The sequence below is a fragment of the Brienomyrus brachyistius genome, chromosome 8, assembly GCF_023856365.1.
Source record: "Brienomyrus brachyistius isolate T26 chromosome 8, BBRACH_0.4, whole genome shotgun sequence".
Lineage (NCBI taxonomy): Eukaryota > Metazoa > Chordata > Actinopteri > Osteoglossiformes > Mormyridae > Brienomyrus > Brienomyrus brachyistius.
In genome coordinates, this window is record NC_064540.1 from 27182651 (window position 1) to 27203401 (window position 20751).

The 20751-nt window shown below is 48.3% G+C and overlaps 1 protein-coding gene across 1 annotated transcript; it reads left to right on the forward strand.

The window, feature by feature from the left end:
- The first annotated feature begins 2122 nt into the window (after positions 1–2122).
- Positions 2123–19532, forward strand: LOC125748199 (XK-related protein 7-like). The gene is made up of 3 exons (XM_049024125.1): positions 2123–2832; positions 17346–17545; positions 17648–19532. Exons 1-3 carry the CDS (start codon positions 2285–2287, stop codon positions 18619–18621), a joined length of 1722 nt encoding a protein of 573 aa, XP_048880082.1. The 5' UTR covers positions 2123–2284; the 3' UTR covers positions 18622–19532.
- The last annotated feature ends 1219 nt before the right edge of the window (positions 19533–20751 follow it).

Genomic DNA, 20751 nt, shown 5'->3' on the forward strand with positions numbered 1-20751 from the left:
AAGTGGCTAACTTGAGTTTTTGTATGACAATGACTGATTGTAGTAGGTGATTTCTTTTTGTCTGGACAAGATTCAGAAAAGACTGCTTACAATGTCGAAGTCAGAGCACAGTGCTGCAACATGACTGCTCTCACACCAGAGTTTTTTTTAAACTGTTATTATTATTATAACATTATTTTTCATTTATTTAGTTCATGCTTTGGTCCAAAGCAATGTGAGGTGAGCATCAGAGACGTATGTCCTTGAAGCAAATGGAGATGAAGGCCTTTGTTCAAGGACCCCAAGGTGAAATCCATGGCATCTCGGAGAGCTACTAGGATCTTAAAACATCCAAAGCTTTGCCCAAAGACCAAATCTGCCAGAATGTTGTCAAACTAAGAGCATGGATGTTAAAACATCTGCAGCTCCTAGAAATTCATTCAGGGTTTTACAGGACTGTGATGCGTCTGATGCCAGCCACAAGATTTGAACCAGCAACCTTCTGATAGTTGGAACAGAGCATACCTGTATCATACCCTGTCATGAGTAACTGTTAGACTTTGGATGTAAAGGGGTAAATGTTTGTCAGCATAGTTACACCAAGTATCATGGCTCTGAGCATTAATGTGTATTTCATCAATATATGCATCAAACACAGGTACACAAAAAAATGTTCACGCTAATTCTATGGCTCTGCACGTGTTCGTGTTATTATATACCTCTTGATTCTCAGAAATGCATTACAAGTTTTGATTATTTATAAACTTAAATTTCTTAACCAGGGAAAGCAAAGTTTACTTAGTCTTATAATCTTGAAATGCGCACTAAACTAGTCGTTCAGTAAACACTTTAAAGCATGGGTTTGAGCCGCTGTAGTGTAAATACCACGGTTGGTTTTCATTTCCAAACCAACGCTGGCCTTCAGCTGGTCGCCTTCGCCTCAGTTGATCATTAACCAGATCTATCTATCGCCCGGTATAGCGGTGTCCCTGCAGTCAACACGTGTACAGCGCCGCAGGCAACACTGCACTTGCGCTTATTGTAGTTTTTTAGATTCCTGGGGGGAAAAAAAGAAGAAAAGGTAACGTGTATGCTTACAGCGATGTATCTCAGTATGGTACTGCAACAATGGATCTTGTTACAGCACTGTAGGGCAAGAAGGGGGAAGATGATACAGTTATGGTGTATAAATCACAGACTTATTTACTTGGTCACTTGGTTGTGCAAGTATCAGGTTTCTAAGCCGGGATTTGTGCTTATCGTGTTAAAGAGCTTACCGGTCACGTAGCTGGCGGAGCAGGCGATCGCGCCTTCTACCTTAACGCTGTTAAACATCAAACGACATAGTCTTACTGATTTCTCATTTATTTTCTGACAGATACATCCGCTGGTTTAAAGGCAAAATGACACAGTGATTATTTATCGGATCTTTCGGGGCGCACGCCAATACTTAATACCACGTGTAACGGTGATATAATCATAAGTTTATATCAGCCAGGCAGCTGCCCCGGCGCTGCCCAGGATCGTGTTTCGGCAATCGAAGGAGTTCTCGGCTCCGCATACGAGGAGGAGTTTATGAGAAAGATTACGGAGCGGAAAAGAGATTAGCCGAAATGGGACGCAGCTGTCCTAAATCAATATATTATACCAAGGGACTGGAAATACAGCTGACCGGTATATTATAAAACCGTTCCGCTATTGTTCTGTGCTCCACTAATTCTGAGGGGACAAAGAGGTGCCGCACGGAACATCCGCGCCGGACCTGCGCCTGTAAAAGTGGTTTTACTTCCAGGACTGGTTTACCGTAGAAACGATCATATATGCCGTTGAGACATATAGGCTGTGATTCACGTTTTTGATCGATTGTGGCTGGGTATGTAATCGCATCTTTCCCTACCCAACAACGCAGAAATGCGCGTGAAGAAGGAATTAAATAGCCATTTATTCAGCACCAATGCTTTACGCGAAGAAGCCCTTGACGGCTGCAGAGGAAAGAAAAACCGCTGAGTTCCTCAACGCCTGTTCGGGACCGTGATCTGTGGACAAAACCGGGACATCTCTGGGTGGACCAGCACCGCCCCTGGGGCTTTCCGCGTGTCCGCCAAATCGCCGCATATATATTCTTCCCTGTTTAAGGATTTTGTGGACGATGAAAAATTGGCATCGTTAACGACATCGATCGATCAAGTTAATAAAAAGCGGAGCTGTCGGTGCGCCCCCGGCAGACGCGCACGCTGGCTCCTCCCCTCACCCTTCGCTCTTACCCCCAATCTCTCTAACCCACCGCCTCTCTTCCACGACAAACATGGCCGCTAAATCGGATGGAGCGGCGGCGTCTTTGCCGAGCGAAACCCCGTCGCGGTGTCTGCCCAGCCCGGAGCAATGCCCGCCCCGGTTCCAGCATGCCAGACGGCACTATTCGCTCCTGGATTGCTGCTGGGTCCTCTGCGCCCTCATGGTCTTCTTCACGGACGGCGCAACCGACCTGTGGCTGGCCGCGGACTACTACCTGAGGCGGGACTACGGCTGGTTCGTTCTGACGCTGGCCTTCGTGGTGGTCCCCTCTACGGTGGTGCAGGTGTTGAGTTTCAGGTGGTTCATCTACGATTACTCGGAGATGGACGGCGGCGGAGACGGAGGCGCCCCGGCCGCCGAGGCCGTCGGCACGGATGTGCCCGGCGGAGGTGATTTCAGTACCAGGGACAGCGTGCGACGGGGCGCGGGCGGCGCTGCGGGGGACGACACACTGCCCGGCGTCGGCGGCGCTTCGAACCGGCCGTCGAGCTGCTGCAGAGCCTGCATGTGGATCTTTCAGAGCGTCGTGCACATCTTACAGCTGGGGCAGGTCTGGAGGTACGATGGCTGTCTGGCATTTTTGCACGTTATGCTTCATTTATTCGATTGGATTATCGTCCGAGTTACAACGGTTTGGGAAATGATCTTAATTAATTTATATGATAGGTAAAAAGCAGGTTTAGAGGGTCAAAATGCATACAGTTAATCTTTACGTACCTGTGTATACCATACACTGAAAGTGACACAATCATTCAATATTACTACACTTTACCCTGCTACTGTCACTATAACTAGGGCAAATCTATGTTATTTTACATATGTCAGTTTCTGGTTAGGTCTATTACACAGTATCCTTTTTATTGCTTCTGTTTTGGAGCAAAAGGGGGCAGAGTGATTGGATGTATCATCGGTGAAGTTTATAGGCAGTTAGGAGCGGTGATGTAGCAGGACTCCTGGCTAGGAACCGAGGTCACAAACTAGTCATCTTGCTCCGCAAACATTGCATGAGGAAATGCTAATGTTATATATTATTTGGCCGTCTGAGATTGGTTTGAGCCGTGCCTCTTTTCACATCGGACGATGAGTTCATTGATAATTTCGAAAACGCCCTCCCACAGCCGTGTGTAATGTTTGCCCCTGGGGGGTTCCCAGCACGGTCATTAATATTTTATGCGGAAGTATGCAAGCCGAGAGATGGTAATGCTTCTATAGCCGCTGCCGCGCGGAGCTCCGTCTGGCCCCTCCGAGAACAGGAAGTGCGCCCCCCCCCCCCCCCCCACCCACTTGGGAAATACGATCTCATCGAGAGAACTGTCCACTCATTTTGGGAGAGTCCGCCCACCCCCCCGGCTCTTCCCGAGGGCTCATTGTTCTCCTGGAAAAGGGTGGGGCTGACAGCACCCCCCTCCCACCACCACCACCACCCCGCGGGAGATTTCCACGTGATGTGTGCCAGTTAATGTATGTATATATATTTATTTATATATATAATACTGCGATCTATATTTCATTCAGCTGCTGACCCACACTGAAGTGGTCTGCTTGCGTGTGTAGCCCCTTCCATTGAGACTAACTGAGGATACACATCAGGAAAAGTAAAACTACCATGCGGACCCTTGAATGTCTCTTTCAGTCTTTGAGGTGCCTCTGCTGTCCTTTGTGGTTTTTAAGGCACACAATCTGAGGCGTTCCCTTCCACAAAGTGTTTCAGCCAACTGGCAGAGGAGGACACTGTGATTCTGATCTGTCAGTCCCCGCTGGCGTGTGTGTGTGTGTGTGTGTCTTCATTGTGTGAAGGGGCTTATGTACACTTGTGCACATATCCATGTGTAAATGTGTCTGTTTGATGTTAGCATATATCATGTAAACCTGCATGGGTATACAGTACTGTGCAAAAGTCTTACACACTCAAAAGAAATGTTTAAAGCTATTTATCTGGGTAGTAAGTGCACATTTTTTTAGAACAAACAATATAATTTAACATAAGAACATATGAAAATTACGAGTAACACAATAAAAACTAGTATAACTGTCTTCTGTTCTCCAAAAAGTTACTGATATCTACTTGGATAGCTAGATGAACATCACTTCAGTTCCCAAACTTCTCCTCAGTGGCACCCGAACCATTCTATGTATTTATTCAATTTCACCACCAGCTCGCTTAATTAATTAATTTAGTTAAAAAAGTGAACGAGACATTGAATAGATATATGAGGTGGGCTAGTGGTCAGGTCAAAAAATACATGGGTGTGTAGTATGGTTGCTGGAAACAATAGGGTTATTTTAGCAGAGGTTTTGAAATGGCTAAGCTGACACACTTTGCTAGGCGTAACAGCATAGTTTTACACCAACATGAAAGTTATTTAGCCATAATTTTTTTTGGCTGCCAAAGACTTTTGCACAGTACTTACATGATTGTGTTTACCTGTGCCACCTATCTGTGTGTATGCGCCACACTCTGGACACTAGGGCACATCTATGGGACGTCACCAGTCCGAAAGTGTCTCCCTGTTTTACCCACAGTAGAACGGATCAGTGCTTCTGGGACTGGATCCAACTATCTGTGAGCGCTTCACACACCTTCCCGCTGAGGCACGCCTGAGAGTACAGAACTGTACGCAGCAGACACCTTCTGTGAGAGGTGCTGACGTAGCCTGAAACTCAAGACTTCTGCTATACTGAACAGCTCACTCACAGAAACATTAACTTGAGCTCTAACCCTGATAACAGCCCTAACCTTAGTTCTGACCCCAAACCTGCTGTTCTGTTGATAAAGCTGTTTTAGTTCAAAATTTGTCTTGTTATTGTGATATTAATCCACATCATTCCCACACTTTGGGCTTGTTTTTTGCAGTGCCTGTTGTCACCGTCGCAGTTTTGGAGCTAGAGAGATATGCGCAGGGCTTTGGCTGAGCCTGCAAGGGCATCTCATCACCTAGGTGACATTCCTGTCTGGCTAACAGCAGCCTTCTGGTGGCGTTGCCGCACCAGTCACGCGTGCGGCCAGCTGTCATCTCAGCACAAGGCTCCTTCCGGTTTCTAATCCTCCCGGGGCGCGAGTGACAGCTCTCTCTCCCTGTCCTCGCCCCCGACGGCCGCCGAGCCTCCGACACGTGGAACAGGCCTCATTGTTGCATCCGCGCATGAGGAAAGGCGTGATTCGCGCCGCTGGAGTCCGCATTGTTACAGGCTGGTGCCGTGACTGCACTGCCTCCCGCGTCCCTGATGCGTCTTTTCTTACTTGTCACACGTTTCACAGTTTTAGTGACTTTCTAATTGTTATCGCAGAGGGGCCCCATCAAACGGGGGCCCACCTCTCTCTTTATGCAGCGCCGGCGCATGCCGTCACGTGACAGCATGCGCGTGTCTTGTAAGTGGCGTCGACAAAACGAGGCAGGAGATGAGTTTTGAAAGGAGAAATCAAGTGGGCGTCATTTTTTCCGCCGTTCTCTCAGAATGCAGATTGAAAGAATGCTTTATTATCGTGACAAGTTGCAGCATGCATGTACAGACGTGATGTGTGACTCTACTGTCCACATACTCGCATCTTTTAGGCTGATGAACAGCAGGTCCTGGGAAAACAAGTTTCTGGAGAGTGGATACCCCACACTGTGCTTTTACTCTGTAAGACTCAAGGACTGCAAAGCCCAGAAATGTGAACTCTAGCAAAGAAGTGTAGGATCCAGCAAACATTGACAACAGGACTGAAGGTTCCTGCAATGAATGACCCGAGAACTATGGGCTGCATCAAACTTATTCCTAGCAAAATTAAGCCAGAGCATTTCATGGATCAAGTAGCTTCCAGGCGACACGGGACATGCATGGTCAACCTCCTCAGAATCCGAAACAATCAATTAAGAAAGAGACCGAGATTGTCTGGGGGTGAGACGGCGGTCAGCTGGAGATGGTAATGATGCCTTTTAATATCTGGCATAATCTACCAGCAGCCACATAAAGTCGTGTATGTGCGTGAGTGTGGATGTACGTGTGAGTATGTGTGTGTGCGTGTTGAGGCTGGTGAGGGGGAATATGCAAGCAATATGTGGGGAGAGGTGAGGAGGAGTATGAAGGACGGCCAATGAAATACTGATCATGTGACAGTTGGGGGGGTGGGGTATGGCGATTTGGTCTGCCGTGCAATAAAAAACAAGAATGGTCTAACACTGACGTCACGTTTCATCTCATTTCCACGCATCACAGCTTCTCCATATTTTTCTCGTGTGGTTTCAAAGCACCTTCGAGAAGCTCCGTCGGCCCTGTGAAGCCGGTGCGTCTCCGGCGACCTCCATCCATCCTCCGCTAATGCAAGGCAGTACCGGCTCTGCCGTCAGGACGCGCTGGCAGGATCCCCTATGTATCCCTTGGCCAGGAAAAAATGCTGCGGAGGTTAAAGACGCTCAGTCTGTCACTGTCATTTATCGTATAAATCGCATGCCAGCAGAAACAGATGTTTTTTCTTCCATCCCGGTTTGCTGTAGCTGCAAAATGTCAGAGCTGGTGGAAACGACGCAGTGAGATCGTGGCGTGGTTGGGGGAAGAGGGGCTGGGGGGATCCAGCCTTGGACGCAGGCAGAGTCACTGGAATCGCTGTGGTGCGGCACTGGACTAGCTGGTATCTGCAAGTTTTTGTCTCAGTGTCACTGCGACCCACTTTCTTGGAGCCCCAATATTGACAGCTCGACCCAGTTGCTAGGTCACCGTCTATAAAAGTCCGTCATTCTGCTCCCGTCACTGACCGTGTGGTGTCACAGTGCTACGGTGCAGGGGGGTGGATCCACGCTGAGAAGAGGAGAGGGCGTTTTCACGTGATGGCAGCACAGGTGCACTAGACCCTCGCAAGCTGAAAAATAGATCAGCGACTCTGATGTTAGACCCCCCTGGAGGGACCCCCGCTGTCCTGCGGCTGTGAAAATGAGGGAGGCTTGGTTTTTTTGAAGGCGGTTTGCTTTGCTCCATTAGCCTGTTCTCCTTTTTAATTACCAGGTTGTCCCTCCTGCTGAGCCATGAAAATGGGGGGGAGAGAGAAAAGGGGAATGAGAGGGAGACAAGCGATACAGCGAGCACACTAACAGGCTGTATGGGAGTGTGTGCACCTCTTTCCTTCTTCTCGAGACCAGCATTTTGGTGCTTTTCGTACCACCTGACATTCCAGTGTGCATTCAGTCCCATGGCATTCATGATATAAGTGTGTGGGCTACCGAAATGCATCTTTCCTGTAGCGTCATTAACATGCCAGATAATAGGATAGCTGATGTCACGTGTAAATTTTCAGGTCAATTCAATTTATTTTTATATAGCGCCTTACACAACAGAGTTGCACTGTACATGGGTGTGTTGTGATACATTACACCATCTTTAAGACAGAATAATACAAAACAGGGAAAAGGAAAGACTCCGAGTTAAGAGCCAGGCTGCTGGTTTTCCACAGAGGAATCGTGCACAGCAAACAGAACCAGCCAGGCCAGCATAAACCATCATTAAGTCTCTTGGCAGATGCATTAAATCAGAGCGTGTTGCACACTGTCCAGTCCTTGTCCCTTTGGTCGCTGTGGAGACAGACAGTCTGTACTGCCACCCCTGTCATTTAGCTGCCAGCCAACAGGGAGATGGTACCTGGCCAGGGGGCTGGTGGGACATTTATCCTGCTTTTGTGCAGACCTAGCCTGATGTGTCTGCTCCAGATCCTACAGAATAGGGCGCTCCTCACTGGATCTATGGGGAAACTGGTGTCTGGGCATATCCCCCTGTCAGTAGGGGCTGTATATTTCAACATCAAGAAAAAAAAGTGTTGGGTCATGGGTAGGCTTACAATAGGGTGTGAGATAAGTCATCTGGGTCTTGTACATGATGTCGTAGACCAGTGTTTCCCAACCCAGTCCTCGGGGACCCACAGACCCACATTTTTGCTCCCTCCCAGCTCTCCGCCAGACAGTCCACGGTTTTGTTCCTGGAGCTGTGAGGGAGCAAAAACGTGGACTGTCTGCAGGTCAGCAAGGACCAAATTTGGAAACAGGTCACCTTACTGAGACGTTTTATAAGGAAATCAGAATCAAAGATAAACCCAGCTTGACGAAAGGGGGAGCAATCTTCCTTTTAAGGAAGGAGCAGGAATCCTGAAAAATCTGTAAATGTTTGATTCCCTTTGAAACAGCTGTAACTTATACACAAGTCTCTCAAAATTGGCTGGATAATTACACTCCTGAAGTATGTACAGACTCAACGTCCAGTAAGACAAATCTCCGGCTGCTGTGATAGGCTCTGGGTGGCTGTAATGTTGCCCTATAGCTGTCTGTGATTGGTTAGGATACCAGGCAGGGGTTAGTCAGTGGTAACCGGAGGTCATTCCTTCACAGCTGGTTATCCTAAATTGTGGCTTTTTTTGCTAGTTTTATGAAGTAAAAATAGCCCAGCAGTCCCATAAAACGAGAAACCCAGTGCAGATCTGGGTCGAGATCAGGGAGACCTCAGTCCACCATAAGAGTCCTTCTAATTGGGGCTGGAGACCTTTGGAAGCCACTTAAGTCTCTAAAAGCATTGAAATGCTCCAAACAGCCCATCTGTTGGGAAGAAGTAGGGCTTTCGTGGAAAGATGCTTTCACTTGGTGTTAGTGAGTTTAACTAGAGTGGGCAGCTGACCTTGAATGAACATCCCCCTGCAAAGGGCCAGCAGTCCAATCACAGTCTACCGCTTCTGTAATCCTTAGTTTGTGTTTATACCCCCGAGGCAGATCGGGCTGATTATTACGCCGGTGTCACGGGGTGGCGGTGCCCCAGTGCCGCAGCTTGCCAGCCGCACTTCCCCAGCAGGGGCGGGGGGGCAGCTCCATGTCTTCCCTCCCGCCGTGGCACAAACCGGTGCAGAGTGCCAGATGGTTTCTGGGCGTGTGGAGGATAATGCCCACCCGGTCGGGCTGGAGAGTGAGTGGAGGAACCAGGCAGGTGAGCTGCAGAGGCTGGCCGTCTCCTCTCGTACCCGGTCCAACGGGAACTTCACCATGATAAACGGGCCCCACTGTGGCCTCCTACCTGGCTGCGGATCTCCAGCTGGGAGCGTAGATCTTTACTCCTTGCCGGCTTACTCACGGCAGGTGTCACATGCTTTGATGCTTTCCTCTCTCTCCCCTCCTGTCTCCGTCTCTGTCTGTCCGTCTTTGGGCTAATCGTTCCCTAAGTGGACTCGGGTCGTACAGCTCCATGTGCTGGAAGGGAGCCACCTTGACAGTCTAATCCCTGGCTTACTTGCCCCCCCCACCCCACCCTCATCAGCTGTCACCATCTATCGGGGTCGTGTAACCCTGGTGTCCTGCGGGCCATGTCAATCCCCTTCTGGATTTTGGAAAGCACCGACCCACAAGGAGTCACTAGTGTTCCAGTGTGTGGCACTGATCCCGGGATGTAGGTGCATTGGAGGTAAACAGACAGCTCCGGAGATTGGGGAGGCTTCAATCTGGCAACCCAGCCGGACGTCGCCGCAGTCAGGAATCGAGCGGCTGTGCTGTGTCATCGCATACTCGGGGTCTGCTCGTTCTCGCTAATTAGCCCCATTAAGGCTCCGTTCCCTCCCTGTTCCCGGGGAAAAATGGGTCGCCCCATGAGAAACTCCACATGGACAAACTACCTAATGAGACAAGACGCCGAAAACTCCCCTGACTGAGAGCCCCAGAAGGAACTGGGCACATTCCGAAAACTCTGTGCAGAGCTTTTTGGTCAATTAAGCACAATTGATTTTGATACTAGGAATCAGTACAACGTGGCCGACTGAAATGTTTCTCAGAGTGATCACAGATGTAACTTGAGGGTCCTTGGTGGTGTTCATGTTATGGCGCTAGTAGGAGCAGAGGGTTGCAGGTTCAGACACTGGATTAGGCCCTGTGGTTGTGAACGGGACATTTGTGGCTGATATCCAGGGTGTTACCATCAGTTATAACCAGAGAAATGATGACATGATGTATCAAATGTGTAAATATTTCTATGTTTTAACTGGAGTAAAGCTTTGAGCTGTAGCTGTATATGTATATTCAGTTTTTGCACATATGGAAGAACCACATGGTCATGGTAAAGAGTCTTCCTGTTTATCGAATTGCTGGAGAGCCACACAATTGTGGTAAAGGCTCCTTCTGTTGATCGGATTTCTGGAGAACCACACAATTGAGCTACAGGCACAATGTGGGAGAACCATATGGTCAATGTGAAGGTTCATCCTGGCCATTGAATTGCTTGAGAAGTACACGGTTGTGGTGAAAGCTCCTCCTTGTGGGCTGCTTTGATTCTCATCCCAAGACGAAGACCTAACCCATCTTCCCACAGCTTTCCGCTATAGATCCGGTGACTGCGGACAGCTTGGCAAACCCTGGGCCCGATTTACGCCTTAGGTGTTTCCATGTGCGCGGTTTGTAAACGAACTTTACTACATGCCACCTACCGCCTCAGTCAGGCTGGAGACCTGGAGCATCCCACTACTTTCTGCTGCTCTCTTCCCTGCAGCTCGTGAAAAACACAAATGAATCCTTCGTCTGCTTGGCTCTCACTAGTTAAACTCCACTCCTTGTTGTCTGCCCAGCACATGGCTGGGGGAGACCAGGACACCCAAAAAAAGGGATTTTTTCTTCTACAGAGAGCCTGATATTAGCCATGAGCTAATTTACGCATTTCATTTTATTGTCGAAACTCTAGATAGCAATTAGGAAAATTCACATAGGGAAAGGGAGGAGTGTAGCATAAACAGGCAATCAGACATTGTTTTTTTTTTCTCTGCAAATAGCTACGCATGATGTTAAGTAATTCTGCTTTTCTAACCAGACGGTTAGTGTTCTACGTTCTGTAAAAAAAAAAACATGTTTTTCTGAGTTGTTCCACCGGCCGTGTTCATATGCATAAGGAAGTTTCTGGTCCATCTTGGTCTACTTCAGCGGAGACAGCCCTGAACGGGGCCGTGTGGACACTGCTGTGAAACTTCGCGTCAGGGCACAGCATGCAAACACGACATGCTGTTCTACACTTGCCATTTTTTAACCCTTTATCTGCGTTCCCTGAAGACAGGACAAAATCCAAACTGAGTCCTCCATGGAGGGGGCACTGAGATACCTCAGCACTTTGGTCCTCTGATTCCTTGAGGATTCAGGCTCCGTTCTCCCACCAAAGTTCATGTCTACAAAAACACCTGTACCATTACATTTAATAGCCTAAAGATGTTTCATATCTTAAAGATGGTCAAATGTAAGTGTATACTTGTAGCTCATTGGGGATGAGTGTTGTTTTGTATTCAGGCTTCCTGACAAATCCAGACTGTTTATGGATTATTGACTTGCTAGATGAAAATATTGTAATGTTTGTCTTTGGCTTTGAGTCCACTGTACCTGGGTGCCCTCTCCCCGGTATAAAAACATCCAGATGAATAAATATAAGTGGGGACCGGGGGGAGATCATGGAAGACCTTCAGGTGCCTTTTGTAGAGGGGTGTGTCCCCGCCCCCCCCCCCCCCCCAATCCCAGGGAGCCTTGCAAGAAAAACAGGCCTGAAAAACAGATCTGGTCATCGCCTCAATTATAAGTCGTACAAAAACCTAACTGGGAGGTAATGGCAGCCATGTCGATGTTATGTCCCAAAAACTGTAAAAAGTGGTTTTGTTGTAATTAACGTTGAAGTACATTAGCTGTTTGTTGCATAAGCGCCCCCTGCAGGCTACAGTTGGCAGCACACACTGTGCAAATACTCACACCAGCGCTGTGTGCCGTTGTGTGACTCACAGAATAACAAAGAAAGTGTGTTGGCGAGGGTGTGAAAAGAAAAAATAAAGCCAGTTGGATGTGCTCTGGACCAGTAACCAGCTTGCATCCACCAGTTCTCTCCTCCTGATGATGTGAAATGATGAAGGCAGTGACTGGGTTATTTATAAAACTGTTTGTGTTTCGTTCAGTTTCCTGAACAGTCTTTTGCTTACATTTGCCCACCCGCTGTCATGGTTGGCTTCATCAGTATGATCATGAACAAACAGAAAAATGTGTTAAGGAGAACGTTGGCTGAACAAATACTCTTTTTTTTCACTAGTCACCCCCTGACTTCTCTTTTGCATGAGAAGCATTAATTCAAGACGGAACATCTGACTTCTAGCTTAGAAAGCTAGACCTTTCAGCCTTGTTTCTGTGCTGATTGCTTTCTGATAGATCAGATCTTGTTCTGTTTCATTATGGATCCTTGCATAGACAGACTGTGCATTCTGGAACACTGAAATTCCCAGGAAGCGTGGAGACACCAGGCGTGAGATACAGCAGCATTCTGGCAGGGATGGGGATGGATCACATGCTGTGAGTGGATTAGAATAGATAAGGTGAAAAGGCTGATTAAACATAACGGAATGCATTCCGTGTTAGTCCAGGGTATGTAGGTCACGATCGAGGACTTTTCGGCCAGACTTTGTAAAGGTATTATACAGACAAACCGCTGGATGCCCACTGGACAAGAGTAATCTCTTCATGCATCACTGCCATCTTGCCATCATTACCACGAGTGTATCCAGGGCCTGCTAAATCACTCTTGTCCAGGGAGGTGTTGAGGAGCAGGGGCTTCACAGTTACAGTGCAAAGGGACCAGGGACACTAATTGCTGCCAGAGATTGGGGACAGAGCTCCTGTCATAATTGCCGTAACCACCAAGACATTTCTATGCAGGATACAAGAGACAGATCTATGCCGCACCAAGGTATCAGTACTTTTACAGATCTATGCAACTCTACGGTATCAGTGCTGTTACTGTTCTGTGCTACACCATGGTATCCTTGCTGTTACATATCTGTGCTAAACCAGGGTATTAGTGCTGTTCCTGCTCTATGCAACACCAAATTATCAGTGCTGTTACAGATCTGTGCCACACCAAAGGTATCAGAGCTGTTATAGATCTATGCCACACCACAGTATCTGTGCTGTTACAGATCGATGCAACATCATGTTATCAGTCCTGTTACAGATCGATGAAACGCAACGGTATCAGTGCTGTTACAGATCGATGCAATGCCACAGTATCAGTGCTCTTACAGATTGATGCAACACCACGGTATCAGTGCTGTTACAGATCGATGCAATGCCACAGTATCAGTGCTCTTACAGATTGATGCAACACCACGGTATCAGTGCTGTTACAGATCGATCCCAGACCACGGTATCAGTGCTGTTACAGATCGATGCAATGCCACAGTATCAGTGCTCTTACAGATTGATGCAACACCACGGTATCAGTGCTGTTACAGATCGATCCCAGACCATGTTATCAGTGCTGTTACAGATCGATGCCACACCATGGTATCAGTGCTGTTACAGATCGATCCCAGACCATGTTAACAGTGCTGTTACAGATCGATGCCATGCCATGGTATCAGTGCTGTTACAGATCGATGCCACACCATGTTATCAGTGCTGTTACAGATCGATCCCAGACCATGTTAACAGTGCTCTTACAGATTGATGCAACACCACGGTATCAGTGCTGTTACAGATCGATCCCAGACCACGGTATCAGTGCTGTTACAGATCGATGCAATGCCACAGTATCAGTGCTCTTACAGATTGATGCAACACCACGGTATCAGTGCTGTTACAGATCGATCCCAGACCATGTTATCAGTGCTGTTACAGATCGATGCCACACCATGGTATCAGTGCTGTTACAGATCGATCCCAGACCATGTTAACAGTGCTGTTACAGATCGATGCCACGCCATGGTATCAGTGCTGTTACAGATCGATGCCACACCATGTTATCAGTGCTGTTACAGATCGATGCCACACCATGTTAACAGTGCTCTTACAGATTGATGCAACACCACGGTATCAGTGCTGTTACAGATCGATCCCAGACCACGGTATCAGTGCTGTTACAGATCGATGCAATGCCACAGTATCAGTGCTCTTACAGATTGATGCAACACCACGGTATCAGTGCTGTTACAGATCGATCCCAGACCATGTTATCAGTGCTGTTACAGATCGATGCCACACCATGGTATCAGTGCTGTTACAGATCGATCCCAGACCATGTTAACAGTGCTGTTACAGATCGATGCCACGCCATGGTATCAGTGCTGTTACAGATCGATGCCACACCACGTTATCAATGCTGTTACAGATCGATGCAATGCAACGGTATCAGTGCTGTTACAGATCAATGCCACGCCATGGTATCAGTACTGTTACAGATCGATGCAACACCATGGTATCGGTGCTGTTACAGATCGATGCAATGCTACGGTACCAGTGCTGTTGCAGATCAATGCCACGCCATGGTATCAGTGCTGTTACAGATCGATCCCAGACCATGTTAACAGTGCTGTTACAGATCGATGCAACACCACGGTATCAGTGCTGTTACAGATCGATGCAACACCACGGTATCAGTGCTGTTACAGATCGATGCCACACCATGGTATCAGTGCTGTTACAGATCGATCCCAGACCATGTTATCAGTGCTGTTACAGATCGATGCCACACCATGGTATCAGTGCTGTTACAGATCGATCCCAGACCATGTTATCAGTGCTGTTACAGATCGATCCCACACCATGGTTTCAGTGCTGTTACAGATCGATCCCACACCATGTTATCAGTGCTGTTACAGATCGATGCCACACCATGGTATCAGTGCTGTTACAGATCGATGCCACACCATGGTATCAGTGCTGTTACAGATCGATCCCACACCATGGTTTCAGTGCTGTTACAGATCGATCCCACACCATGGTATCAGTGCTGTTACAGATCGATCCCACACCATGGTTTCAGTGCTGTTACAGATCGATCCCACACCATGGTATCAGTGCTGTTACAGATCGATCCCACACCATGGTTTCAGTGCTGTTACAGATCGATCCCACACCATGTTATCAGTGCTGTTACAGATCGATGCCACACCATGTTATCAGTGCTGTTACAGATCGATCCCACACCATGGTATCAGTGCTGTTACAGATCGATTCCACACCATGGTATCAGTGCTGTTACAGATCGATCCCACACCATGGTATCAGTGCTGTTACAGATCGATCCCACACCATGGTATCAGTGCTGTTACAGATCGATCCCACACCATGTTATCAGTGCTGTTACAGATCGATGCCACACCATGTTATCAGTGCTGTTACAGATCGATCCCAGACCATGTTAACAGTGCTCTTACAGATTGATGCAACACCACGGTATCAGTGCTGTTACAGATCGATCCCAGACCACGGTATCAGTGCTGTTACAGATCGATGCAATGCCACAGTATCAGTGCTCTTACAGATTGATGCAACACCACGGTATCAGTGCTGTTACAGATCGATCCCAGACCATGTTATCAGTGCTGTTACAGATCGATGCCACACCATGGTATCAGTGCTGTTACAGATCGATCCCAGACCATGTTAACAGTGCTGTTACAGATCGATGCCACGCCATGGTATCAGTGCTGTTACAGATCGATGCCACACCATGTTATCAGTGCTGTTACAGATCGATCCCAGACCATGTTAACAGTGCTCTTACAGATTGATGCAACACCACGGTATCAGTGCTGTTACAGATCGATCCCAGACCACGGTATCAGTGCTGTTACAGATCGATGCAATGCCACAGTATCAGTGCTCTTACAGATTGATGCAACACCACGGTATCAGTGCTGTTACAGATCGATCCCAGACCATGTTATCAGTGCTGTTACAGATCGATGCCACACCATGGTATCAGTGCTGTTACAGATCGATCCCAGACCATGTTAACAGTGCTGTTACAGATCGATGCCACGCCATGGTATCAGTGCTGTTACAGATCGATGCCACACCACGTTATCAATGCTGTTACAGATCGATGCAATGCAACGGTATCAGTGCTGTTACAGATCAATGCCACGCCATGGTATCAGTACTGTTACAGATCGATGCAACACCATGGTATCGGTGCTGTTACAGATCGATGCAATGCTACGGTACCAGTGCTGTTGCAGATCAATGCCACGCCATGGTATCAGTGCTGTTACAGATCGATCCCAGACCATGTTAACAGTGCTGTTACAGATCGATGCAACACCACGGTATCAGTGCTGTTACAGATCGATGCAACACCACGGTATCAGTGCTGTTACAGATCGATGCCACACCATGGTATCAGTGCTGTTACAGATCGATCCCAGACCATGTTATCAGTGCTGTTACAGATCGATGCCACACCATGGTATCAGTGCTGTTACAGATCGATCCCAGACCATGTTATCAGTGCTGTTACAGATCGATCCCACACCATGGTTTCAGTGCTGTTACAGATCGATCCCACACCATGTTATCAGTGCTGTTACAGATCGATGCCACACCATGGTATCAGTGCTGTTACAGATCGATGCCACACCATGGTATCAGTGCTGTTACAGATCGATCCCACACCATGGTTTCAGTGCTGTTACAGATCGATCCCACACCATGGTATCAGTGCTGTTACAGATCGATCCCACACCATGGTTTCAGTGCTGTTACAGATCGATCCCACACCATGGTATCAGTGCTGTTACAGATCGATCCCACACCATGGTTTCAGTGCTGTTACAGATCGATCCCACACCATGTTATCAGTGCTGTTACAGATCGATGCCACACCATGTTATCAGTGCTGTTACAGATCGATCCCACACCATGGTATCAGTGCTGTTACAGATCGATTCCACACCATGGTATCAGTGCTGTTACAGATCGATCCCACACCATGGTATCAGTGCTGTTACAGATCGATCCCACACCATGGTATCAGTGCTGTTACAGATCGATCCCACACCATGTTATCAGTGCTGTTACAGATCGATGCCACACCATGTTATCACCATTATTGCAGGTATACTCACCTCACGACCACAACCTTTTGTTCTGGTGTAGTAACCCTGGGGGTAATGCATTAGTCAGAAAGCACGCGCTAAATCCTAATATAGCCAGTGACATCACAGCCCAGTAACATCACTGACAAATAATCTTAGTTTAAATTCATGAGATTCTCCTTACAGCTAAAAGTACATATTTCCAATGGTATGTATAATTTGTCTGTAAACTGTAACCCCACAGGTACCTGCACGCGCTGTACTTGGGCGCCCAGAGTCGCTGGCGGGGGGGCCGTGAGCGACAGCACTTCTACCTGCGCATGCTGTTCGAGAGCGCAGACGTCAGTATGCTGCGTCTGCTGGAGAGTTTCCTGAAGAGCGCCCCCCAGCTGGTGCTGCAGCTTAGCATCATGGTGCACAGCCAGCGCGTCCTGCCCCTGCAGGGTGAGGCAGCTGCCCGGCCGCACATTGCACCCTGCTCCTCTCCCCTTCCCACTCATCCATCCATTGCCATTCTCCTCCTCCCTCCCTCCCTCTGTTCTCCAGGCCTGTCAGCCTCGGCCTCCCTGGTGTCTCTGGCCTGGATGATGGCCTCCTACCAGAAGGTGCTCCGTGACTCTCGGGACGACAAAGCGCCTATGTCCTACAAGGCAGCGGTGGTGCAGATGCTGTGGCACCTATTCTCCATCGGAGCCCGGGCAGCCGCCTTTGCCCTCTTCGCCTCCGTGTTTCAGCTCTACTTTGGCATCTTCGTGGTGGCGCACTGGTGCCTCATGACCTTCTGGATCATCCAGGGTGAGACGGACTTCTGCATGTCCAAGTGGGAGGAGATCGTCTACAACATGATGGTGGGCATCGTCTATGTGTTCTGCTGGTTCAATGTGCGTGAGGGCGGTGCCCGCTGCCGGCTGCTCACCTACTGCACCGTGGAGCTGGCGGAGAATGCGGCACTCACCGCACTCTGGTACCTGCACCGCGGCCCGTTCACCTCGGACTTCTGCGCCCTGCTGGTGCTCTGCGTGGTGGCCTGCAGCCAAGCCCTAGGGACCTTCTTCATGCTGGTCTACTACTGCCTGTTGCATCCTGATGGCCACGCCCAATGGGGTTGCATCCGTGGTGGGGCAGATGAATCTTGCGACACCACACCCCAGTTGGGGGTGGAGACTGCTATAACACCGGCCCCGCCCCCGGACGTGATTGCCAGGAGCCCCCCTAGAACCCTTCCGAGGACTACGGGGGCGGAGGGCGGGGATAAGGATGGTGTGCTGCCCATCTTTCAGGTGCGGCCCGGTCCAGCCCCCTGTGCCCCAGCAGCTCTCCATACACCCCGAATGGAGGGGCCCGTCATCCGGATTGACCTCCCCAGGAAGAAGTACCCAGCCTGGGACGCGCACTTCATTGACCGCAGGTTGCGCAAAACCATCCTGATGCTGGAGAGCACGTCGCCCTCTACCCCCCGTCTGCAGTATCGCAGCCTGACTTCCCCAAAGGAAGTGACCGAGTATGAGACCACCGTGTGATCGTCTCCCAAGGGCGTCTTGCACTCACACTCGCTCACCAGAGTCACGGCAGGGTAATCGTGCTCATGTACGCTACCCCCAATGATCCACGCATGAAGGGGCCGTCTCACTCCCTGCTGGTACCCACAAGCGTGCAGCAGAGGACCCAGATGGGGAAAAATAAAAGGTCAAAGGTAAAAGGTTGAGGATCAACTTCCAAGGAAAGCCCACTGATCAATACTCAGAGGGACTAAGGTCAGAACCCTAGAGATGGGGTCACGGGGGGCAGTCACGTCAGGGGACAATGTTTGGACTTTCAGCAGGGACCTCACATGGGTCTCAGACCCCCAAAGAGCAAATGGGACATTGTGGCAGCATTGATCAGGCCACAAACACACTATTCAGATGTCATGTGTTAGCCCGTGTGATTGGCTCAGATTTGTTATTTGATTTTACTTTGTTGCAATCTTTATTACATTGTTTACATGTACCTATTTATATTTGATTTTCTATTATTTTTTACCCTGTGGAAATGTGATAGATATGACATTATTATGGTATGGCTATTATATATACATATGATTTATTTATTGTATGTATATATTGGAAGGATGTTTGTTCGTTTGTTTGCTTGCTTGTTTTTGGGTTAGACGTTAGATACTGAAGGCAGGAAGCAGAGAAACAGGTATGTTTGAATAAAGGAAGATAGAACTGTGTGAAAAATGTAGTTGGAGAAATATCACAGTAAAACAGGCTGAGAGGACAGCCTTCGAAGCAGAATAAGCATGTGTGGACCCTCTGTGAAATAGCAAAATTAGCCACCCAGCTTGGGGAGGGACAGTGACTCAGTGAGAAGTGGTGTTACCCTGCAGCTTCAGGTTGTGGTTTTGGGTTTGAATCCTAAGCTTGCTGTGTGTATGTGTGTCTGTGTGTGTCTGTGTGTGTCTGTGTGTGAGCGGGTAGACACAATGTCCCCATAACATGATAAATATCCATTTTTTTTCCCTTATGGGGACCGGGTTCCTGGTCCCCATAAGGGAAAACTCTATTTTATAAAGCAATGACTGCTATGAAAAAACTAAAAATGCAAAAACTCTTGTATTTTGCTTGGTTACTTATGGTTATGGTTAGAGCAGGGTGGGGGTTAAGGTTGTCATAGTTAGCATTAGCATTTTTCCCATAGAAGTGAATGAGCGGGGCCCCATTCGGATAGGTATACCCTACGTGTGTGTGTGTGTGTGTGTGTGTGTGTGTGTGTGCGCACGTGCACATGCCCATTCATGCTGTATCATTCACCTTTCCCCTGGATTCCTTCTACAGCTAATTTAGCTAACTGACATTTCTAAATTTCCTGTGTGTGAACTTCAGTGTCACCCAGACTGATGCCCTGCACCGTCATAATGAAGATGGACGAGTTCATATCCTACAGCTCTGAGGATCCATATTGTTGTAATACGTCACGTAGGCAGACGTCTCACCTCACCCAGTTCGTTCATCATATATGACAGCGCCATCACAACTTCTGTGGAGTGGTACTTGTAGATCACACGGAGGGCCCATGTGCTATTGCATATTAAGACCCTGCTGCTGCCACTGACTTTTTCTAGGGCTGCATTTTATGTACAAATCATTTTAAGGAAGCAAAAACCTCTCTCCAGGCTATTTGTCAGTTTGCAGCAGTAGCTGACAGCTTAACGTCTGCCGTATAAATGCTAAGATTCATTTTCATAAAAGCCTCACACTGTTTGACGACACCTCCACAGACAGTGTGGATTGTGGCACCCGTCGTCCGCATGCCGTCCCACTGCCTTGACCCAGGGAGGTTTCTCTGTCTCCTCATTTTTCTAGCTACGCGTGTCTTGCAGTTTGTTCTACTTTAGCTCAGTGCTCAAGGGCTTTAGATTGATATTCAGAACTGGAAGAAAAGAGAGTAAAAGCACCCTAAGGCCCTGCGAATGAATGTCTTGTGTTCTGTTGTACTTTTTTATTTTTGAGGTGGAACAGGCAATTATTTTGGCAAGACTTTTGTACAGAGCCTGGGGCTTTGCACCAAACAGGCAGAAGGACTCACTCTCGCCTCTTCATTCCAAATGTGAAATCTCAGAAAAGCTCAGATTGGCTGTTGAAATCCAGTTTAGCACTTTGTGTGAT

Coding starts and splice junctions, on each gene's coding strand:
- LOC125748199 (XM_049024125.1), top strand. CDS start 2,285: ATGGCCGCTAAATCGGATGGAGCGGCGGCGTCTTTGCCGAGCGAAACC. Junction 2,833..17,345: donor CAGCTGGGGCAGGTCTGGAG/GTACGATGGCTG, acceptor GTAACCCCACAG/GTACCTGCACGCGCTGTACT. Junction 17,546..17,647: donor GCGCGTCCTGCCCCTGCAGG/GTGAGGCAGCTG, acceptor TCTGTTCTCCAG/GCCTGTCAGCCTCGGCCTCC.